This window comes from Pezoporus flaviventris, unplaced genomic scaffold, assembly GCF_033815535.1.
Source record: "Pezoporus flaviventris isolate CSIRO_AGI_PZ_B2104156 unplaced genomic scaffold, CSIRO_AGI_Pfla_v1 ptg000154l, whole genome shotgun sequence".
Taxonomy (NCBI): domain Eukaryota; kingdom Metazoa; phylum Chordata; class Aves; order Psittaciformes; family Psittacidae; genus Pezoporus; species Pezoporus flaviventris.
The window spans coordinates 1,645-19,501 of NW_026892702.1; the positions used below are offsets into that span (position 1 = coordinate 1,645).

The 17,857-nt window shown below is 53.2% G+C and overlaps 1 protein-coding gene across 1 annotated transcript; it reads right to left on the bottom strand.

The window, feature by feature from the left end:
• Positions 1-9,047: 9,047 nt before the first annotated feature.
• LOC133283183 (SUN domain-containing protein 5-like) lies at positions 9,048-12,752 on the bottom strand. The gene is made up of 5 exons (XM_061479723.1): positions 12,623-12,752; positions 12,025-12,109; positions 11,357-11,469; positions 10,633-10,800; positions 9,048-9,381 (listed from the first exon to the last, which is right to left on the bottom strand). Exons 3-5 carry the CDS (start codon positions 11,453-11,455, stop codon positions 9,256-9,258), a joined length of 393 nt encoding a protein of 130 aa, XP_061335707.1. The 5' UTR covers positions 11,456-11,469; positions 12,025-12,109; positions 12,623-12,752; the 3' UTR covers positions 9,048-9,255.
• Positions 12,753-17,857: the final 5,105 nt, after the last annotated feature.

Below are 17,857 nucleotides of genomic sequence, written 5' to 3' on the forward strand. Positions count from 1 at the left end.
TCTGCTTCACGGTGTCCCTCCGGGTGGCCACATCCTGCTCGGGGACAGAGCTGGCCTGGCCAAGGATGAGGACATTGAAGGGACATCCCTTGAGGACAAGGGCCTTGGGTGACCAGTGTCCGAGTGCCATCCAGGGAGCCAGAGCCTTGCTGGGGACAGAGTCATTGGGACCCACCATCTGGAGGCAGCTCTGCAGAGTGGGACTCCAGTGACCTGGGTGGGTATGGTGGCCCCAGGCAGTGGCAGGCTGGTGGTCAGGGCAGGGGATATTCTGCTCCGTTCTCTGCACTGGGGAGGCCATGGCTGTGGACTGCCCAAGACTGGGGACTACAGTGCATGGGAAATGGGGTGGGCTGGAGCTGGGCCTTCTGACCACCCCAGCACTCCTTCAAGCCGAACCCTCATCTCCCAGTGCCCAGCATTCACCAGTGCTCCCCATCGCCTCCTGTGACTCAAGATCCCAGTCACCCGGCAGTATCCCCACCTGCCAGTGCACCGCAGCTGTCCTCCAACCTCCCAGTGTTCCCTAAGCCCGGGATCCTTCGTGCCCCAGGAAGAGGGGTCATTCCCAGCCCCCTGGTTACCCAAGGGATGGAGAGGGGGCAGGGAGAGTTCTGCTCAGAGACCCCTGGTCTGAGGCTAGCATCATCCCTGGGGGAGTCCTGGGTGGAAAGACAGTCCTGGGAGGCAGGCGGTGCTGGGAGATGATAGTGCTGGGAGGTGAGGGGCCCTGGGAGATAGGGGGATCTGGCTTTGGGGGGGCTGTTGGAGGGTGCTTTTGTGTTGGAGCAGTGGGCAGACACCATAGGAGGCCTGGCTGTCAGGGGTCCTTTACTTCCCTTCACTAGCCCCAGATGCCTGGGCACTTGCATGTCCAGCTGCCCCGTGCAGGAAGCTGGACTGATGCCAGCTAAGGTGGCTGAAGCCATGCTGGAGGCAGGGGTGACTCTGTGCCTAGGCCAGGCTTGCTGCCAGGGCTGGTGTCCTCTGCCAAGTCTGGCTTTGCCCTGGGAGCTCTCAGGGAGGGAAAGGAGGAGTCCTGGGAGGGATAAATCTGCCCCTCACCTTCTCCAGCCTCATCCCAGGACTCACCAAACCGCAGAGAAACATGACGGTCACAGTGCTCAGCATGGCCCTGCTCTTCACTTATCCCTGCTGTGAACTCCAGCAGATACTCAGGTGAGTCCCCAGTGCCCCATGGAGGGGCTCAAGGCTGGGAACAGGTCTTGGCTGCAAGATATCAGCTCCCCTGCAGGATGAAATCATAGTGGTGAGCATGAAACCCCTTGAGTTGGCTTCTCCCTTTCCCAAGCAAGAGGAAAGGGAGAAGCCCCAGGAGATACAGCTTTCTGCCTTCCACAGTTCTGTTTGTTCCCAAGCTTCCATGCAGTATAGCTCCTGATACCCAGAGCCCAGCTCCTTCCCTGAATGGTCGGACCTATCTCCGCCCTAGGAGGGCCTGACCCATTCCTTCTCTCGGTGCCCCCACACCCCTCCCTTTTGGGCCCCTTCGTCCTTTTGGTCCCCTCAGGCATCTCCTCCCTGGGACCTCCTCTCTATCCTACCTAGGGTCCCCAGATGCCCTCCCTTTGATCGTTCCCAATGCCTTTGGGACGTCGCCCCCCTCAGTCCTTTGCCTTTCATCCTGTCCACTGTGGTAATGTCCCCAAAAACGCTTCCTTGAACCCCAGCTCCCAAACACTCTCCCAGTCCCCTCACTTTGGTCCTCTGCAGTCGTCCTTCTGCCTCTACCAACCACCACGCTTGAAGTCCCCGTATCTTCTGCACTTGAATTCCTCTACCCCACCTTAACATCCCATACAGTCCTATCCCTTCAACGCCATCAGCCTGGTTAATTCACGCCAGTGCCCTGTCTTTGCGTCCCAGTCACCCCATCCCCTTTGGAGATCCCTAATTCCCCAGCCTGTCCTTCCCTCTGTCCCCACCCCTGGTCACTGCATGAACAGGTATCCCAGGTGCAACTTGGAGCAATGGGGTGGGGGGAGCAGAAAGGATCTTCCTGCTCAGACCAGAGGGAAGCCATGGGGCTGGGGACCCCTGTACCCCACGCAAAGCCCCACCAAGGTCCAATCCGGACAAGCTCTTTGCTCTCTTTCCCAGGCAGTCTTAGAAGAAAGTGGAGATGATAGCCTGAATGTAAGTACTGGGGTGGACTTAGAGGGCAACCAGTCTGGGGAACTAGATGGCAGCTTGCGACTCACATCCCTTGCTGGTCCCTTGCTGGTACTAGGGACATACATCCTCTCTGGCTGCATCACCACAGAGAGCAGAGTGGCTGAGAGAGTGTGGGCTCCTGTGGTGTCTGTGTAAAGGTGATTCCCTTCCCACATGCCGTGTGCCCCAGGTAAGGGCAGATGAGGGCAAACTGGAGTGTCCCTCTGTCCTGGTTTAAACCCAGATGGTAACTCAGCACCAGGCAGCCGCTCACCCATCCCCTGGGTGGGACGGTGACGGGAATCGGAAGAATATAAAACCTGTACGTGGAGATAAGAACAGTTTAATAATTGAAAGCAAGTAAAATACAGTGATAAAATAAATAATACCAACAATAACAGAAATGATAATAATACTAAGAGGCAACAGAAAAAGAGAAATGAAAATCCAGAAAACACAAGTGTTGCCCAATACAATTGCTCAGCACCCGCTGACCAATACCCAGCCTGATCCAGCATCAAACGGTCCTTTTCGTCCAACTCCCCCAGTTTCTATACCGGTCATGACATGCTGTGGTCTGGAATATCTCTGTGGCTAGTTCAGGTCAGGTGTCCTGTCTCTGCTTCCTCCTGGCTTCTTGTGCCCCTCCTCACTGGCAGAGCAATGAGAGACTGAAAAGTCCTTGATCAGGGTAAGTGCTTGATCAGAACGTGAGCAAGCCAGAAGAGGAGGATTACCCTCTCCTTACTTGCAGTGTGCCAGCAGACTCCTGGAATGCCAACTGTTTGAGACCAGTGCTCTGTTTAGACCAGGATCCTATGATACCCTCCTGCAGTTCTGCAGGCTTCCTTTGTTTTCTTCTGAGTGAGCACTCATACAGGTTGCGGGGCAAAGCGGCTACTTAGGGCATGAGAAACAGCAAATAAACTCTGCCTCTGTCACATTCTCGATGATCACCAGCCAGGGAGAGCCGCTTGCACAAATGTGGCAGCTTCAGTGTCACAGGCTCAGAGGAGGCTCTGGCAGAAATGCAGTTGGTTTTCAGCCAAAGATCCCTTGGGAAAGAGAGACCTTGGGAAGATGGTCACAGGGCCTTGGAGAAGACTTCTTCCTCAGATTTGATGTACCCATTTCCCAGTCCCATCAAAAAAAAATGCAACTGCAAGGAAATTTCCTCTTCTCTCCACTGTTTTGTTAACAGGCTGGCAAGCTCTCATACTCTACCCTCCCTAAATCATCTGCATGAAGCGTCCCATCTCCCACTCTAGGTGGCTTCTGTCTGACAGACCAAGTATCATGCCCTCTTTTCCCTCTATGCTTATTTGAGCAGGCATATGGAAGCAAAAGAAGATTCCTTTCCATCTTCCTCGTCTGTCATCACCACTGGCAACTCTCAATGTGGGGCTGTTTCTAGCGGATATTTCTGCATGTTCCCTTCTGAAGAAGGAACAAAAGCAAAATGCTCTTTGATATGATGCTTGCCATACTCTCCAGGTTGGAGTCAGTTCATTAGTATTTGACTAGATGCTCTAAATGAAATTAAATAACTTTCCTGGCAGCCTTGGAAGAACAGATTCAATAGCAAGGTGTGATTTAAATGACGACCCATTGCCGGCAGCTCTAAGAAACCTGAAGGATTTAAAAGCAGCTGGAGGGAATATAATTGCTTTCATAAAATTTGCAGCACGCCACTCTGCATACTTGGGACAGGTTTGCCTATATATATACACTTTTCTTGGTTTTTTTCTGGATAAGTTTGCCCAGAGAGATCAGAGTCTGGATCCTAGAAGCAGGGTAACAGGAAGGACTGCACAAACTGGGACTGAAATTAATCATACATATTTGAAATTAATCATATACAGAGGTCTTTTTCTTACTGAAAGTAATTATAAAAAATGGTGTGATTTTCACTAGCAGTGACTGAAATTACAAATGGCTTGGCAGCAAATTTAATGCATGACTTTGTTTCTTAACGCACTCTGACCCTAAAAAAAGAAAAAAAGTTTTTTAAAAGTCCATTTGTTCAGGGCTAGGAATTGCCAACTGTAATGGATTGTTTTCCCTTGTTAGTTTTGACATGACACCTGGATTTAGCAATTGCCATGAATTAACCTTGAAAAGATCCATCAGAAAGGTGAAAGCTTTTTGGGAAAGCAGAAGCAAAAGAGGCAGGATGGAGGTTAATAGAGGTTTCTTTCAAGTCTATCCACGACAGTTTTATTCTGTCAGGCAACCTGATGTTCAGCTCTTTCCACAGTTCAGTGCTCAGTTACCTACCCAGGTTCACTAAACTGGCTTATCAATGGACGCACCTCGCTGCGTAGATGACCTTTCTGACCGCCTGGGAAGTGATTTGTGGAACTCATGTGCTCAGAGTTGCATGCTGCAAAGGCTGCACATAAAACATTCTTACTTGCTGAAACCACATCAAGTAACTCCAAAAGAGGCTTTCAAAAGTAGTGAGTACCTCTAAGTGGCATAATCTCCCTGAACCTCAGATCGTAACACAGCCTGCTGATCTCACGGAAATCTTATGAAAGTTAATTATTTTGTGTGTGTGTGAAACTCACAGATTCTGTAATTAAGCCTTTCGTTGAAAAGAAAGTAAAGAAATCAATAATGCTAGATTCAGGGAGTAATTTGCAACACAAATGGTTTAGTATCCCACATTAAGCATAGGAAGCGAGACAAAATACTGAAGTCTGAGCACTCTTCGCTTTGTGCCCTGAGAGGGGCAGGGAAAAAATAGCAGACGTTAATGGAATTTAAAGTAACATGCTATATAACCACCAGAGGGATAGCTCCCGGTATGGTTGCTCACACATAATACACATTGCTACCATATCATAATACACATTATCTATCTTACATGACCCTGGTTCTAACATCTTCCTTTTCCCTTTTATCTTCACTACAATATTTTAACCTTCCAGTCATAAAACAAAGGCAAATAGCCTGCACACAGCGTCAGTTTGGATAAATATTTCAAACAGCACTGGTGGAGTCCTAGCTCTGCAGATGCTTGTTATACCAACAGACGATTGGATCTTTTCCCCTTTCTCACCTACAGCATTATCCCATGGAGAGTCAGTTTTATGATCACATCTCCGTGCTGTCCAAGATTTGCTATATCAGTTTCTTACAGGAAGTAAAGCTAACACGAAAAAGCTGTTTTATGAATAAAAAAGAGACATACGCAACCAACTGCTGCCTACAAGGAGCAAGGAGCATTGGCAGACATAAGAGCACTGGTGGAAAATTGTAGGAGCTGTAGGGAGAAGATTTTGGTAGTGGGGAGAGTATCCTGAGGGTGAATTGGAGTGATTCCAGTAAAATCTACAAGCGGCTGCTTAGAAGTTTCTATTCAGGTACCGCAGGGAGGTACTGGATGCTCCCTCCACATTTCATGACACTAGGAAACCCTACAAAGCCAAGACAAGCAAAGAGCAAAATACCGAATCCTTACTCAAGTCCTGTACCTGTACACTGACCTTTAGGATACTTCCCATGAGACAAGCTAAGCAGGGAGCTTAAATCCTGTAAAGTAGAGGAGCTGGTATCTCAAAAAAACAGTTTTGCTCAGGTAACTGCAGTTACCATTTTCATTTAATATTGCATTACTACTTTATGCTGAAATTGGGCTAGGATAAAGCCAATAGCCTTCCTTTGGACCCTTCAGAGTGCACACGGCTTGCAGGGTTAACTCCTGTAAGAGACAATTGCTATTTTGGTTTGAGGTGCTTTGCAGTCTTTCAGAAAATACCCCCACACAACGCTTTCTTCAGCAAAAGAGATAACTTTTTTTTTAATTCTAAAGGAGAAATCCAGATGTTCCAAATGGAAGGTACATGTCTTCTAGATATGATGCTGTGTGTAGCTTGTGGCACAGGTTCACAGCCTGGACATCTGAGCGTGAAGAAAATAAAAGCTACATCTTACTGATGCCCCCAAACTGCCAAAACATGCTTTACTGGAATTCCTCTGCTCAGCCAACAGCTCGTAGAGAGCATGTATCTTCTCCGGTGAGAGGTCTTGTACCATGCTGTTAAAGGATGCTGCTATACACTTATTTAGGCTACCCAGAGGGATTAATTTATCAGTTTTTTCTTCTTCTTGCTGCTGTAGACCCTGTCTTTTGGTTATTTCTGAGCACTGTAGTAGAACCAGAGAGCTGGAGGATCTCCAGTTAGGTTTGTGTTTTCACCACCAGTCCCTAGGGTGAGGAATTCAGCAAGGCTGTTGCTAAAGAGCAGCAGCTTCCGTAACAAAAAGTAGAGGAAAACCAAAACCTCATTCCAAAACATACTGCATGCAGCAGGCCTTGTCCTTACTAGACTTCTCTTTAAAATCCAGAGAGGAGGTATGTCTTGCAGTTACCCTGGAAGTGAGTAATTTGGGAATTTCTGACATAAATAAAATTACAGTGAGCAGTTCTAGAAGTGGCTTGATTTTTTTTACGTGCTGGCAGGTAAGGGTCAGTATGTCTTCCCACAGAGCAACAGTGAGCCGTGTTTTAATATAAAGTAGCCTCTTCTTTTCTAGAAGATGAATGAAGGAGACATTTGAACACTGACATTTTATACAGTCTCTTGTATTCAGTTTTGGAATACCTGCTCTCTCTTTTGACCTCCGACATTCCCTCTACATGGCTCCTCTACTGCTTCCAATATGAGTCTAATAAAAAACACTCCCCAAGAGCTGGTCTCTTGCCTTCAGCTGCAGTGCGAGGGGGTGTGCATGGCTGAGGATGACTGTCTGTCTTCATTCCATGTCTGTGCCGCAGCCAAAACCCAGCAAGGTGAGGACGAAGGGAGAGGAGCAGCGTGAGCAAGGCAGAGAGCTCTGAGAGCATCATGTCACTTGAGTGGAGCTAAACACTGCCCTGTGAATGCAGCACAGCCCTTCTCTACATGCTCTCTCCCAGGCAGGGCTGTGTGTCCCGCAGGAACAGGGGTTTCGCCAAGGACACAGCCCATCTCAACACTCCCCTTTGCAGTGCACACAGGTGGCTTCTCTGAAGGGTGTAGCCAGAAACACAGATGCTCTGCATGACCTTTGCCATGGGTTAAATACCACAGACAAGTCCCCTGGAGCACCAACACTTAAGGAGAGAGAATCACAAATTACAGCCTGAAAGACTCCTAGAATCTTAGAAGATGGGGACCTTTTTGAATAGGAACCTTGAGATGTTATGGGATGTGCTCTGGTGACGAAGCTTGTGCTTGCTGCTGGGGGGACCCACAGAGAAAAGGCTGAGTGGGAGGAGGGCTCAGGACTCACCCTGCTCCCCTGGGACAAGCCCTGTCTCAACGGGTCTCCCAGAGCTGCCCTGGGACAGGACCTTCCCTCAACCCTCAGGTGTCACGCAGCAGGCAGGAGCACACAGACAGGGGCTGTCCCTGGCTTGGACAGGAAGAACTGGTGAGATGAAGCTCCACTCTTGGGCCCAGGACCTTGCTGCTCTGCCCGCAGACCCCAGCGCAGGGGATCAGCCATGGATGGGGGAGTAAGGGGGAAAAGCCTGGCAGATGTGCCCCATGGAGGGGAGCCACTGAACATGAGCAACTGAACCTTGCCTGCTTCTTCCATGCTGAGCTGTAACCGATCTCCTCATACACGGCCTCAGGGAAGGGCTCCCAAGCTCTCCCAGAGCTTCTGGACAGTGGCAGAACTGTCCCAGAACAGGCAGAGAGGGGACAGGAACCCACTCTGCTCCCCCAGCTTTGGTCCTTTGGGCATTGCCTTAGCAGAGGGAAGTGACAAAGTCCCACAGTGTGCAGCCGAGAACTGGGGAACCCTCTGGCCCAGGCAGCTGCTGCCATTGTGGACACAAAAGCTGTGCTGCCCAGGAGGGTCCCGTCATGCAGGGGCTGGCAGATGGACACATAGTGGTTGTAGGGCGTGATGGTGAGACGATAAAATCGTCTGTGTTTGAGGAGAGAAAGAAAAGGACCTGGGCAGCACATCCCAGGAAGAAGGTGGCCCTGGTGTTCCAGAGGGACCTGGCAATGGCTTTAGTGACAGCGGTGGACATGGAGCACAGGTCCAGCAGGGGGAGGTCGAGGAGGAAGAAGTACATGGGGTGTGAAGGCACCGGTTGCAAGCTGTGGTGGTGATGAGGAGTTCGTTGCCCAGGAGTACAGTCAGGTAGATGCCGAGGAAGAGTCAGACATGCAAGAGCTGCAGCTCCCATGTGCATGCAAATGGCAGAAGGAGGAATTGGGTGACGGAGCTGCCACTGGACATTTGCTTGAGCCTGTTATGGGGGGCTTTCCAAAAGGGAAAAGACAGTGACAATTTAGGGGAGAATTCTCTGGGTGAAACCTGATGCATTTCTCACAGAACACCCTGAAACTGCCTCTTCTCTGGTTTCAGGAAGACTTTTGGCAGGTCCCTTCCATGAGCTCTGGTTGGTGCAGGCTGAGGGTGTCCCTGGAAGGAGGGGGCTCTGCTGGGGCTCTGGCAGAGCCAGTCCTGCCCTCCAGCAGTAAGGAAAGAGGAACACGGCAGGAGCGCGTATGGAGGTGTTGTGTCAGATGAAATTCACACGAGATATCAAAGAGTTTTTCAGAAGATCTCACCTGTCCATCAGCTTTGGTCTCAGCTGCCCTGTGCTGGCTCTTTCAGCAGGGAGAGGACTTTACCCAGACTGCTCCAACTCGCAGCCCCTGGGGTGCAGGGACCCTACTTGAAATGACAACCCTGGGTACCCCTGGCTGCACAGCTGGCTGCACACCCCTGAAACCACCCCCGGGAGAAGGCAGGCATCACACACAGCCCTTTGATGGTGCACTGGGGAATCCAATGCTTCTCCAGCCCTGCTACTGGGAAATTAAAAGAGGAAGCTCACAAGCCCCTGGCAGCCCCAAGGAGCTGTCCCAAGGGTTGTGGGTGACCCACATCCGCTGCCTGCAGGCTGCCCTGTAGCCCTGTCAGCGGGTGCTGCTACCCATCCCCCAGTGGACCTTCCTGCACACCTTACTTTAGAGACAGATCCTCTACACCACTCTGATCTGACAAACCATTTATCCCTCCTCCCTCATTTCTCTTTTTTATTTGTGCTCTTTTTCTTGTCTGGTTTCAGCTGAGGTTTTCTTGTTCTTCCATCTTTCCATGAACCTGCACTCGATAAATGCAGGTGTAGGCTGTGTTTCCCCAGTTGCTCTTCACAATAAGTTTGATGTGCGCAAAGGCTCTGTGCGTGTTCTGTGAAGAGAGTGACAAGAAAACTGAGGTGTTAAGTGTGACGGTGCAATTGACGTTTCTCCCCCTGCCTGCCCTGCTCCTGCTCAGGAACAAGCTTCCAAAAGTGGGTAGGAGTGGCTGTAGGCATCTGAGGCTCACTGCTGGTACCAGGGCTCCTGCAGAGACTGGAGGCACGGGAAGGGAGAAGACATCCTCTGGAACCTGGCCTGCTGGCGACCGCGCCTCCCTTCCCTTTGCCCCTTTACCTCTGCAGCTTGCTCTGAGCTGACAGAGAGGCTGGGGAGGTCCTCCTATGCGTGAGACAGTTGGTGTGAAAGTCCATTAAGCTCCCGCCATGCTCTCTGCCTGCCTTCCTCCTGGCAGGTGTGAGGGCACCAGGAGAAAAGGGACGTGTTGTGCTGGGAGGAAAGGACACTGTCCAGCCTGTCAGCAGGCCACAGGGTGGAGCGACAATGCTGCCCGGCAGCTTCCCCCACCAGGTATCCCTATTTCTCCTGGCACGAAGATGTTGCTTTGGTGGAGAGGCCATGTGTGCAGCTGGCTCTGCTGAAGGCAGCAGCTGCAGCAGGGGTCTCTCAGGACTTAAGCTCCCACAGGAGCAACCCTGCCCTTGCAAACCTGTTGCTGCTACCCCTACCGCATGCTACTCAGTCCTCCCAGCTCCACCAGGCCTCCTCGGCAGTGGTCTGGGCCCCTGCGCCAGGGGAGAGAGCATTCACGCTCTTCCTGCCACGGACTTGCAGGCACTGCTGGTTTTCTCCTGGGCATCTTGCCTTCATGCACAGACTGTACCTTCAGAGGGAAGGTTTGAATAGCCTCTTTTGTCACGTTGTACATGAACATCCCAAGGAGAGTTTCCTCTTCTCTGTCTGCATTCGATCCCTCAAGGGAAAAGCACAAGGAGGAAGGAGAGAAGCTCAGACTTGTCCCGGCAAAGAGGATGTTTGTATGTGCTGGATCAGCATATACTGCATGGGCTGTTGTCTACTGAGCCTCTCCTGGGGCTCTAGCAGTAGTTAAGCACTGTCTCAACCTTGTGTTTTATTCAAGAGCCCTGAGGTGCTCTCACCAGAATGAGTCTTGAGAGGGATGGAACCCCTAGAGCCCCTGAAGTATCCTGCAAGTGCACTGCAGGGCTTAGGAGAAAGCAGGACACAAATCTCCAAGGACTTGCTTGCACAAAGCAAGCAAGTTCCAGTCACGGCTTTGCCCCAGGGCCATGCCAGCCAGAAGCACCCAGCAGAGACTTACAAAGACAGCGATGTCTCGGGGGGCACTGGTGACGGTCCCGGATGGAGAGACCTCTTTGTAGATGTGCTGCACACTGACAGCAGTCAGATGGACTCGTGCTCGCAACCTGATGACCACCTGGCCCTGGTGCCCTTGTAATGGCCAGCAGTTTCCTGGGGAAATATCCGGCTGCAATCAGAACGTGAGAGTTAATGAAACGTGAGCCCATGTTCAGTTCAACACAGCTGCTCATGTAGCCTGAAGCACAGGTGCTGGTGTGTCTGGGGGGTCTAGTCCAGCTTGAAAATGAGGCACGTGTGAGGAAATGGACAAAAGCAGCAGCCTCTCAGTATTATGAAAAGAGGAGAATACCTGTTACTAAGCCAACCTAGTCAGGCCCTTACAGACACAGCTCTCTGCCCAGTGGCTCTGCAGAGGACCCCCTGCCTCCCACCCCAGAAAAGAACTGTTAGGGCTGAGTATGGAAATGAGGTCACCAGGGAGAATGTCGTTCACCCAGCTGTGACTGAGGACTCTGGGCAAGATGCCGCAGTTGAGCTCTGTTCCCCTCCTGAGGGGAGCCACTGCTTTCGATCGAGGCCAGCCCTGAGTCCAAGCTTTGGCTTCAGGCAACAGATCAGCACTGTGGGCTTGAGCATTACCACTGGACTGAGAGGACAATGCCCAAGGTCAGTCCCCAGCTTCTCAGGAAGGAAACATGCACTGGTGGTTTCTGCTACAATACCTCCAAAATCGTATCAGGAGGGTTGGGAGTGTGGAAGAACCATAAAACCCTGCAGCCCCAATTCTCTTTGCAGTCATAGGTCTTTGAAGTTCTCTGCATGTCAATGGTGGCACCTGTAAGGAAGGGAGAGCAGGTGACTGCACGAGGCCACCGAGTAGGAGGACCCTGTGCTCAGACGCCCTTTCTGATGCTGCTGGACAGCTCCACGTCTGTCAGTCCTCTCCTCATCTCCATGCTGGTAGGGGTGCCTAGCTGCGCAGGATGACAGCACCCATATGCCTGGTGTCTGCTCCTCTCAGCGCCACAAGTAGAAGGCCTGAGGGTGCTGGTGAATGAGGGCAGACCAAAGCTGAGGGCTTGCTGTGTGGGCAATAAAGGATGACGCATCCGTTCTCTTTCCAAATGCATTGATGAGGAAGAGAGCCCCTCCGTCAGCCCTGGAATGTGTGGGGGGGGGGGGGGGGGGGAACAGTGCCAGAGGCACCTGCGCAGAGGCGGAACCAGGAGGGAATCCAAGAGAGCCACTGCCACAGACTTGCTCTCAGACCTCATGAAGCTCCCCTGCTTTCAGCTCCCCTGCTTAGGAGAGCAGCACCTGGAGGACATCCTCCTTTGGGGAGTGCTACAGACAAGTGCATGGCAAGGAGAATGGGCTGCTGTGTCCATACCAGAACTTTTCAGGGCCCAGTCAGATCTTCCGACGAAGACTTCCAAAGCCAACTCCAGTGCTGCCGGGTTCACCTCCTGCCTCTCCTGGGAAAGACACAAACAAGCACAGAAAATGAGCACTTCAGCAGTCAGTTCAGCATGGCTACCAGCGCCCAGAAAGGCAAAGAGTCAGTGTCAGAAATACAAGGCAAGCCTTGTCCAGTAAGCTGAGAGACTGCAGCTGACGTGAGCCACAAGCACAGTATATGTGGCCACGACCATGGGGTCCTCACTCCCTTGTTCCCACCTTCCATGCTCAGGCCATGTCCACAAAGGCTGGCCATGGGAGTGGGCCTGGGTCTCCCTGCTGCTCAGGGCCCAGCCAGAGCAGCCAAAGGTGCCCGTGCCAAGGGAAGGATGCTGGAAGATTTCTACTGCCTGAAGCACCAGTTAACCTGGGCCTAGAGAAGGGCCTGGGCAGTGCCAAAGCTCACCCAGCAATCCCCTGGCACAAGCTGGCTTGCTGCGCTCAGCAGGCTGAGCCCACTACTAATCCCAGGTAGTGCTTCCTCAGGGCTTCTGCCCAGCCAAGCCTTCTTCTCCAAAATGCAGGGTTACCTTCTTCAAACTGCTTATCTCCACCTCCAGCTGAGCCACCTCCTCCAGCAGAAGCTGCAACTTTTGGGTTTGCTCTGTCAACAAGGCGTGCAAATTCCTGCAGGAACAGGAAAGCAGATGTTGTCAGAGAGCAGCCCATTCCCTCTGCAAGGAGCAAGACACAGGGCTTTCTGGTTTGTGAATGCTTCCCTTCCTCCCCACGCTGAAAGAAAGGCAATGGCCAGAGGGAAGTACAGGAGCCGTGGCTGTTAGAAAAATGGGTGCAGGTAGCACGAGGTTGTCCTGGGTTCAGCCGTAGCAGGAATTTCTCTCCTTCTTAGTAGCTGGTGCAGCACTGTGGTTTTGACTTTCAGCCTGGGAACAGCGCTGATAACACCGCTGGTTTTAGTTGGTGCTCAGTAATGTTTACTCTGACCAAGGACATTCTGAGTCTCATGCTTTGCCAGGGAGGAGGGGAAGCCGGGAGGAAGCAGAGAGAGGACGCTGCACCCAAACTAGCCAAAGAGGTATTCCATACCACAGCACGTCATGCCCAGTATATAAACGGGGCAGTTACCCGGAAGGGCTAGATCACGGCTCTGGTCGGGCTGGGAACCATTAAGCCGGTGGGGAGCGGTTGTATTCTCTTCCCTTGTCATTCCCTTTATCATTATTATTACTGGTGGTAGCAGCAGTGGTTTGTGTTACACCTTAGTTACTGGAGTGTTCTTGTCTCAACCCGTGGGAGTTACATTCTTTTGATTCTCCTCCCCATCCCTCGGGGAGCAGGGGGACAGAGAAGAGGGGGAGTGAGCGAGCGCCTGCGTGGTTCTGAGTTACGGGCTGGGCTTAAACCATGACAGGTTGGCTGATGTTCCTGCACAGGTCCAATTCCAGCTCAGGAAACATCTCTTACCTCAGCATCTTTGTTTCTGCTGCCGATGCCCATGTCAGAGCCTGAAAGGGAAAAACTCTCTGTTAGAGTATCCACCACCAGAGCTGCTGGGGCTTCCCAGGAGAGGCTTCCCTAGGAAGCCCCGGCAAAAGCCACTGCTTCTTTGGCTCACTCTGTGTGGACACAGAAAAGCCCACGATTTAGCCAGCCACTGTCAGCAATGCTCCCTTGCAGGAGCTGCCTGTCCCAGAGGGTCCACCAACCTCTCTCTGCGCCTTTGCCTGCATTGTCCACGCTGGCAGTGAGGTCCCACAGTAAACACCAGCTGCAATTCACATCACCAAGAGACAGTCACTTGACCTGGGTTGCTAGTGGTCCCTGAAGCACCGTGGTCTCCTCCTGGTTGCCTTGTGGATGGGGCAGCAGCTAAGCTGAGGAGGTGGGGAACACAGGGTGCAGAGACAGGACCTGCCTCTGACCGGAAACCATCACCACAGGCTTCAGGGCATTGTGTAGCCATGAGCTTCAGGTGTGCTCGCTGACCCAGAGCTCTTTCCCATTTCCCCTTACTGCTCCTGTGAGCCCTGAGACCAGGCTACATCAGCCAGGAGAAGTATCAGGAGGGCCATCAGTCGCCCTGCACAGCCCCTCTGGGTATCCCCCAGTTCAGGCTTGGAAATACATACTCCCTTCTCTCGCAGGCTTGCAGACTAAGCAAGCCCTTTGGTCCTGTGGCCAGTGCAGCAGCATGGCTGGGAGGCTACCAGTCTTACTGGTAGCTGAAAAGCAAGTCCTCGTCAAGGACGCACACCAGAAGCACTTGGACCATGCGAGTTTCCACACATATGGGCCAAAAAGGAAAGCTGGCATCCAGCACAACCAGGCTGTTACTCTCAAATATTTGCTCACACAGACTCACCAAGAACCACTGGAAGCAAGAAGACAATGAATCTCAGGAACCTCTTCTTGTGCACGGCCATCTTTTGCCTGAAAAAGGAGGGTGTCCTATGTCTGTCAATGAGGCAAGTTTCGAGCAAACCAGCTGGATTACCACTTCCAGGCACAAAAGCCACTGTTTTGGAAGCCTGCTCCTGACAACACAGCTGCCAGGGAAGAGCCCAGGAGGAGCACTTTCGGTCCACACCTTTCAAAACTGCCAGCAGCTCTTCCCCCAAAGAAGAACGCCAGGACTCACTACTCCCCGAAAGTAAAGAGGTTGAGCAAATCAAGACTTCCGCCTCCGCACCCCTGCGTCTGGCTACACAGCAGGTTCTCCTACCATGACCAAAGTCTGGGCCTCTGGCGAATGTGTGGCAGGGAGTCTGCCCAGCGGCTTTACTCTTGGCTCTCCCTGAGAACGGCCACAACACGAGCAGTGCTCGTGAGAGTGGGAAGCTGGCTGAGGGCCCTCAGACACCTCCTTTCTCCCCGTGTCCAACACAGAAACACGGAGTACATACATACTCCTTTCCCCATCTCTGCTTGACAGCAAAGATGCAGCCTGCAGCGGAGGAAGAGGAGGAAGTTGGCAGCAGCAGCAGCAGTCCCCACTGCTCGAAGCACAGCCGGCAGCACAGCCCAATTCTCACCCGCTCCCTCCCTGCACCCTGACCCCTGCAGCATGAGGCTACCGCCTCCCCAAAAGCCCAACAGCAGAAACAGGTTGTACGTACACAGTGAAGATGCACACGATCAGCAGGTATCTCCACAAGGTACCTGCCAGATGGCAAATGAGGCTGAAGACCGTCCCTGGGCAAAGAAACCAGAGAAAAGTTAGGCCTATGTCTTGAGGTCTCTTCTCCAGGATGCTCAGCCAAGAGCGTTTTGGCTCCCTGCAGGGAGGCAAGCACCGAGAACTAGGCACCACCTCTCTGGGGTGAGGAGCAGAGCAGCCTGCATTTCCCCAGCCACTTGTGACATTTTGCCAGACTTCTGGCACAGTGCAGCGCTCTGAGTTCACCCCAAGGACTTTGCAGCAAGAGCCAGTGCTGAGCTTACTTGCAAGTGCTGTGGCCTTGTCTTGACGCTTTGGTGGCCCTCGAGAGGATGAGCTGGGAGTGGACTGAGGAAAGCGTTCCACCAGCTCCACCTCTGTGAAAAGGCTCCTGTGGGAGGAAAACAAAAAAGATGCCGATTGCTCTCAGTGCTTGCTGGGAGAGCAAGCCATGCTTTCAGCCACGGCCCACCAGAAGGGGGATGGGCAATGCACAGGGCTCTTGTGCAGAAGCGTCTGTCAGCTTCCCCATGCTGATCCGTGACCTGCTGGCTGTATTAGGCCGTGTCCCAGCTACCGTCCTAAGCTGATGCCCCATGCACGAGCAGCCAACTTCGTACCTACTCGCCTGGCCGTGGCTCCGCCCTGCAGCCTCTCGTGCTGACCGTTGGTCAGCTGTGGTCTCAAAGGAGACATTTAAGGTCCCTTGGACTCTTTTCCGTGGTGCCTTTCTCCTTGCCATCTCTGGGCAAAGGCAGCCTCCCTGCTCAGCTCTTCCTCCTAAGCCTCAGCAGTCTGGGCTCCTCAGGCAAAACCAGTTCCAGCAGCAGCTCCACGCTGCCCTTCCACGGGAGTGTCCCTGCCCGGGGCAACAGTCACGTGCAGCTGTGGGCTCTTTCCCTGCCCCACAACGCTGTATGGGTGCCCAGTTCTCAGTCAAGATTGGCGGCTCTGATGTCACAGTGGGGCTGAGCAGGGCTCCCTCTGGGCTCCCCTGGGGCAACATGGGGACTGGACCAGACTGGGGCCTGCAGTGTATGGGAAATGGGGTGGGCTGGAGCTGGGCACCGTGACCACCCCAGCACTTCCTGGCCCTAGGCAAATAAAGCTTATCAGCTACACACAGACAGGAGGGATGACAAGAACAAACATCTCTCCTGTTGCCATGGGAACTCTGTTGTCCCTGCAATTAGCTCCAAGTGGCTGCCTGAGGACAAGCGTCTGCTTCACGGTGTCCCTCCGGGTGGCCACATCCTGCTCGGGGACAGAGCTGGCCTGGCCAAGGATGAGGACATTGAAGGGACATCCCTTGAGGACAAGGGCCTTGGGTGACCAGTGTCCGAGTGCCATCCAGGGAGCCAGAGCCTTGCTGGGGACAGAGTCATTGGGACCCACCATCTGGAGGCAGCTCTGCAGAGTGGGACTCCAGTGACCTGGGTGGGTATGGTGGCCCCAGGCAGTGGCAGGCTGGTGGTCAGGGCAGGGGATATTCTGCTCCGTTCTCTGCACTGGGGAGGCCATGGCTGTGGACTGCCCAAGACTGGGGACTACAGTGCATGGGAAATGGGGTGGGCTGGAGCTGGGCCTTCTGACCACCCCAGCACTCCTTCAAGCCGAACCCTCATCTCCCAGTGCCCAGCATTCACCAGTGCTCCCCATCGCCTCCTGTGACTCAAGATCCCAGTCACCCGGCAGTATCCCCACCTGCCAGTGCACCGCAGCTGTCCTCCAACCTCCCAGTGTTCCCTAAGCCCGGGATCCTTCGTGCCCCAGGAAGAGGGGTCATTCCCAGCCCCCTGGTTACCCAAGGGATGGAGAGGGGGCAGGGAGAGTTCTGCTCAGAGACCCCTGGTCTGAGGCTAGCATCATCCCTGGGGGAGTCCTGGGTGGAAAGACAGTCCTGGGAGGCAGGCGGTGCTGGGAGATGATAGTGCTGGGAGGTGAGGGGCCCTGGGAGATAGGGGGATCTGGCTTTGGGGGGGCTGTTGGAGGGTGCTTTTGTGTTGGAGCAGTGGGCAGACACCATAGGAGGCCTGGCTGTCAGGGGTCCTTTACTTCCCTTCACTAGCCCCAGATGCCTGGGCACTTGCATGTCCAGCTGCCCCGTGCAGGAAGCTGGACTGATGCCAGCTAAGGTGGCTGAAGCCATGCTGGAGGCAGGGGTGACTCTGTGCCTAGGCCAGGCTTGCTGCCAGGGCTGGTGTCTCTGCCAAGTCTGGCTTTGCCCTGGGAGCTCTCAGGGAGGGAAAGGAGGAGTCCTGGGAGGGATAAATCTGCCCCTCACCTTCTCCAGCCTCATCCAGGACTCACCAAACCGCAGAGAAACATGACGGTCACAGTGCTCAGCATGGCCCTGCTCTTCACTTATCCTGCTGTGAACTCCAGCAGATACTCAGGTGAGTCCCCAGTGCCCCATGGAGGGGCTCAAGGCTGGGAACAGGTCTTGGCTGCAAGATATCAGCTCCCCTGCAGGATGAAATCATAGTGGTGAGCATGAAACCCCTTGAGTTGGCTTCTCCCTTTCCCAAGCAAGAGGAAAGGGAGAAGCCCCAGGAGATACAGCTTTCTGCCTTCCACAGTTCTGTTTGTTCCCAAGCTTCCATGCAGTATAGCTCCTGATACCCAGAGCCCAGCTCCTTCCCTGAAT

Bases quoted from the DNA above. Each gene is read 5' to 3' on its own strand.
- LOC133283183 (XM_061479723.1), bottom strand. From the start codon at position 11,455: ATGCAGAGAACTTCAAAGACCTATGACTGCAAAGAGAATTGGGGCTGC. The intron at 10,801-11,356 runs GTATTGTAGCAG...TTCTGATTGCAG, and splicing joins CTCCTGATACGATTTTGGAG to CCGGATATTTCCCCAGGAAA. The intron at 9,382-10,632 runs GTAAGTCTCTGC...CTCTCTTCACAG, and splicing joins CCCGAGACATCGCTGTCTTT to AACACGCACAGAGCCTTTGC.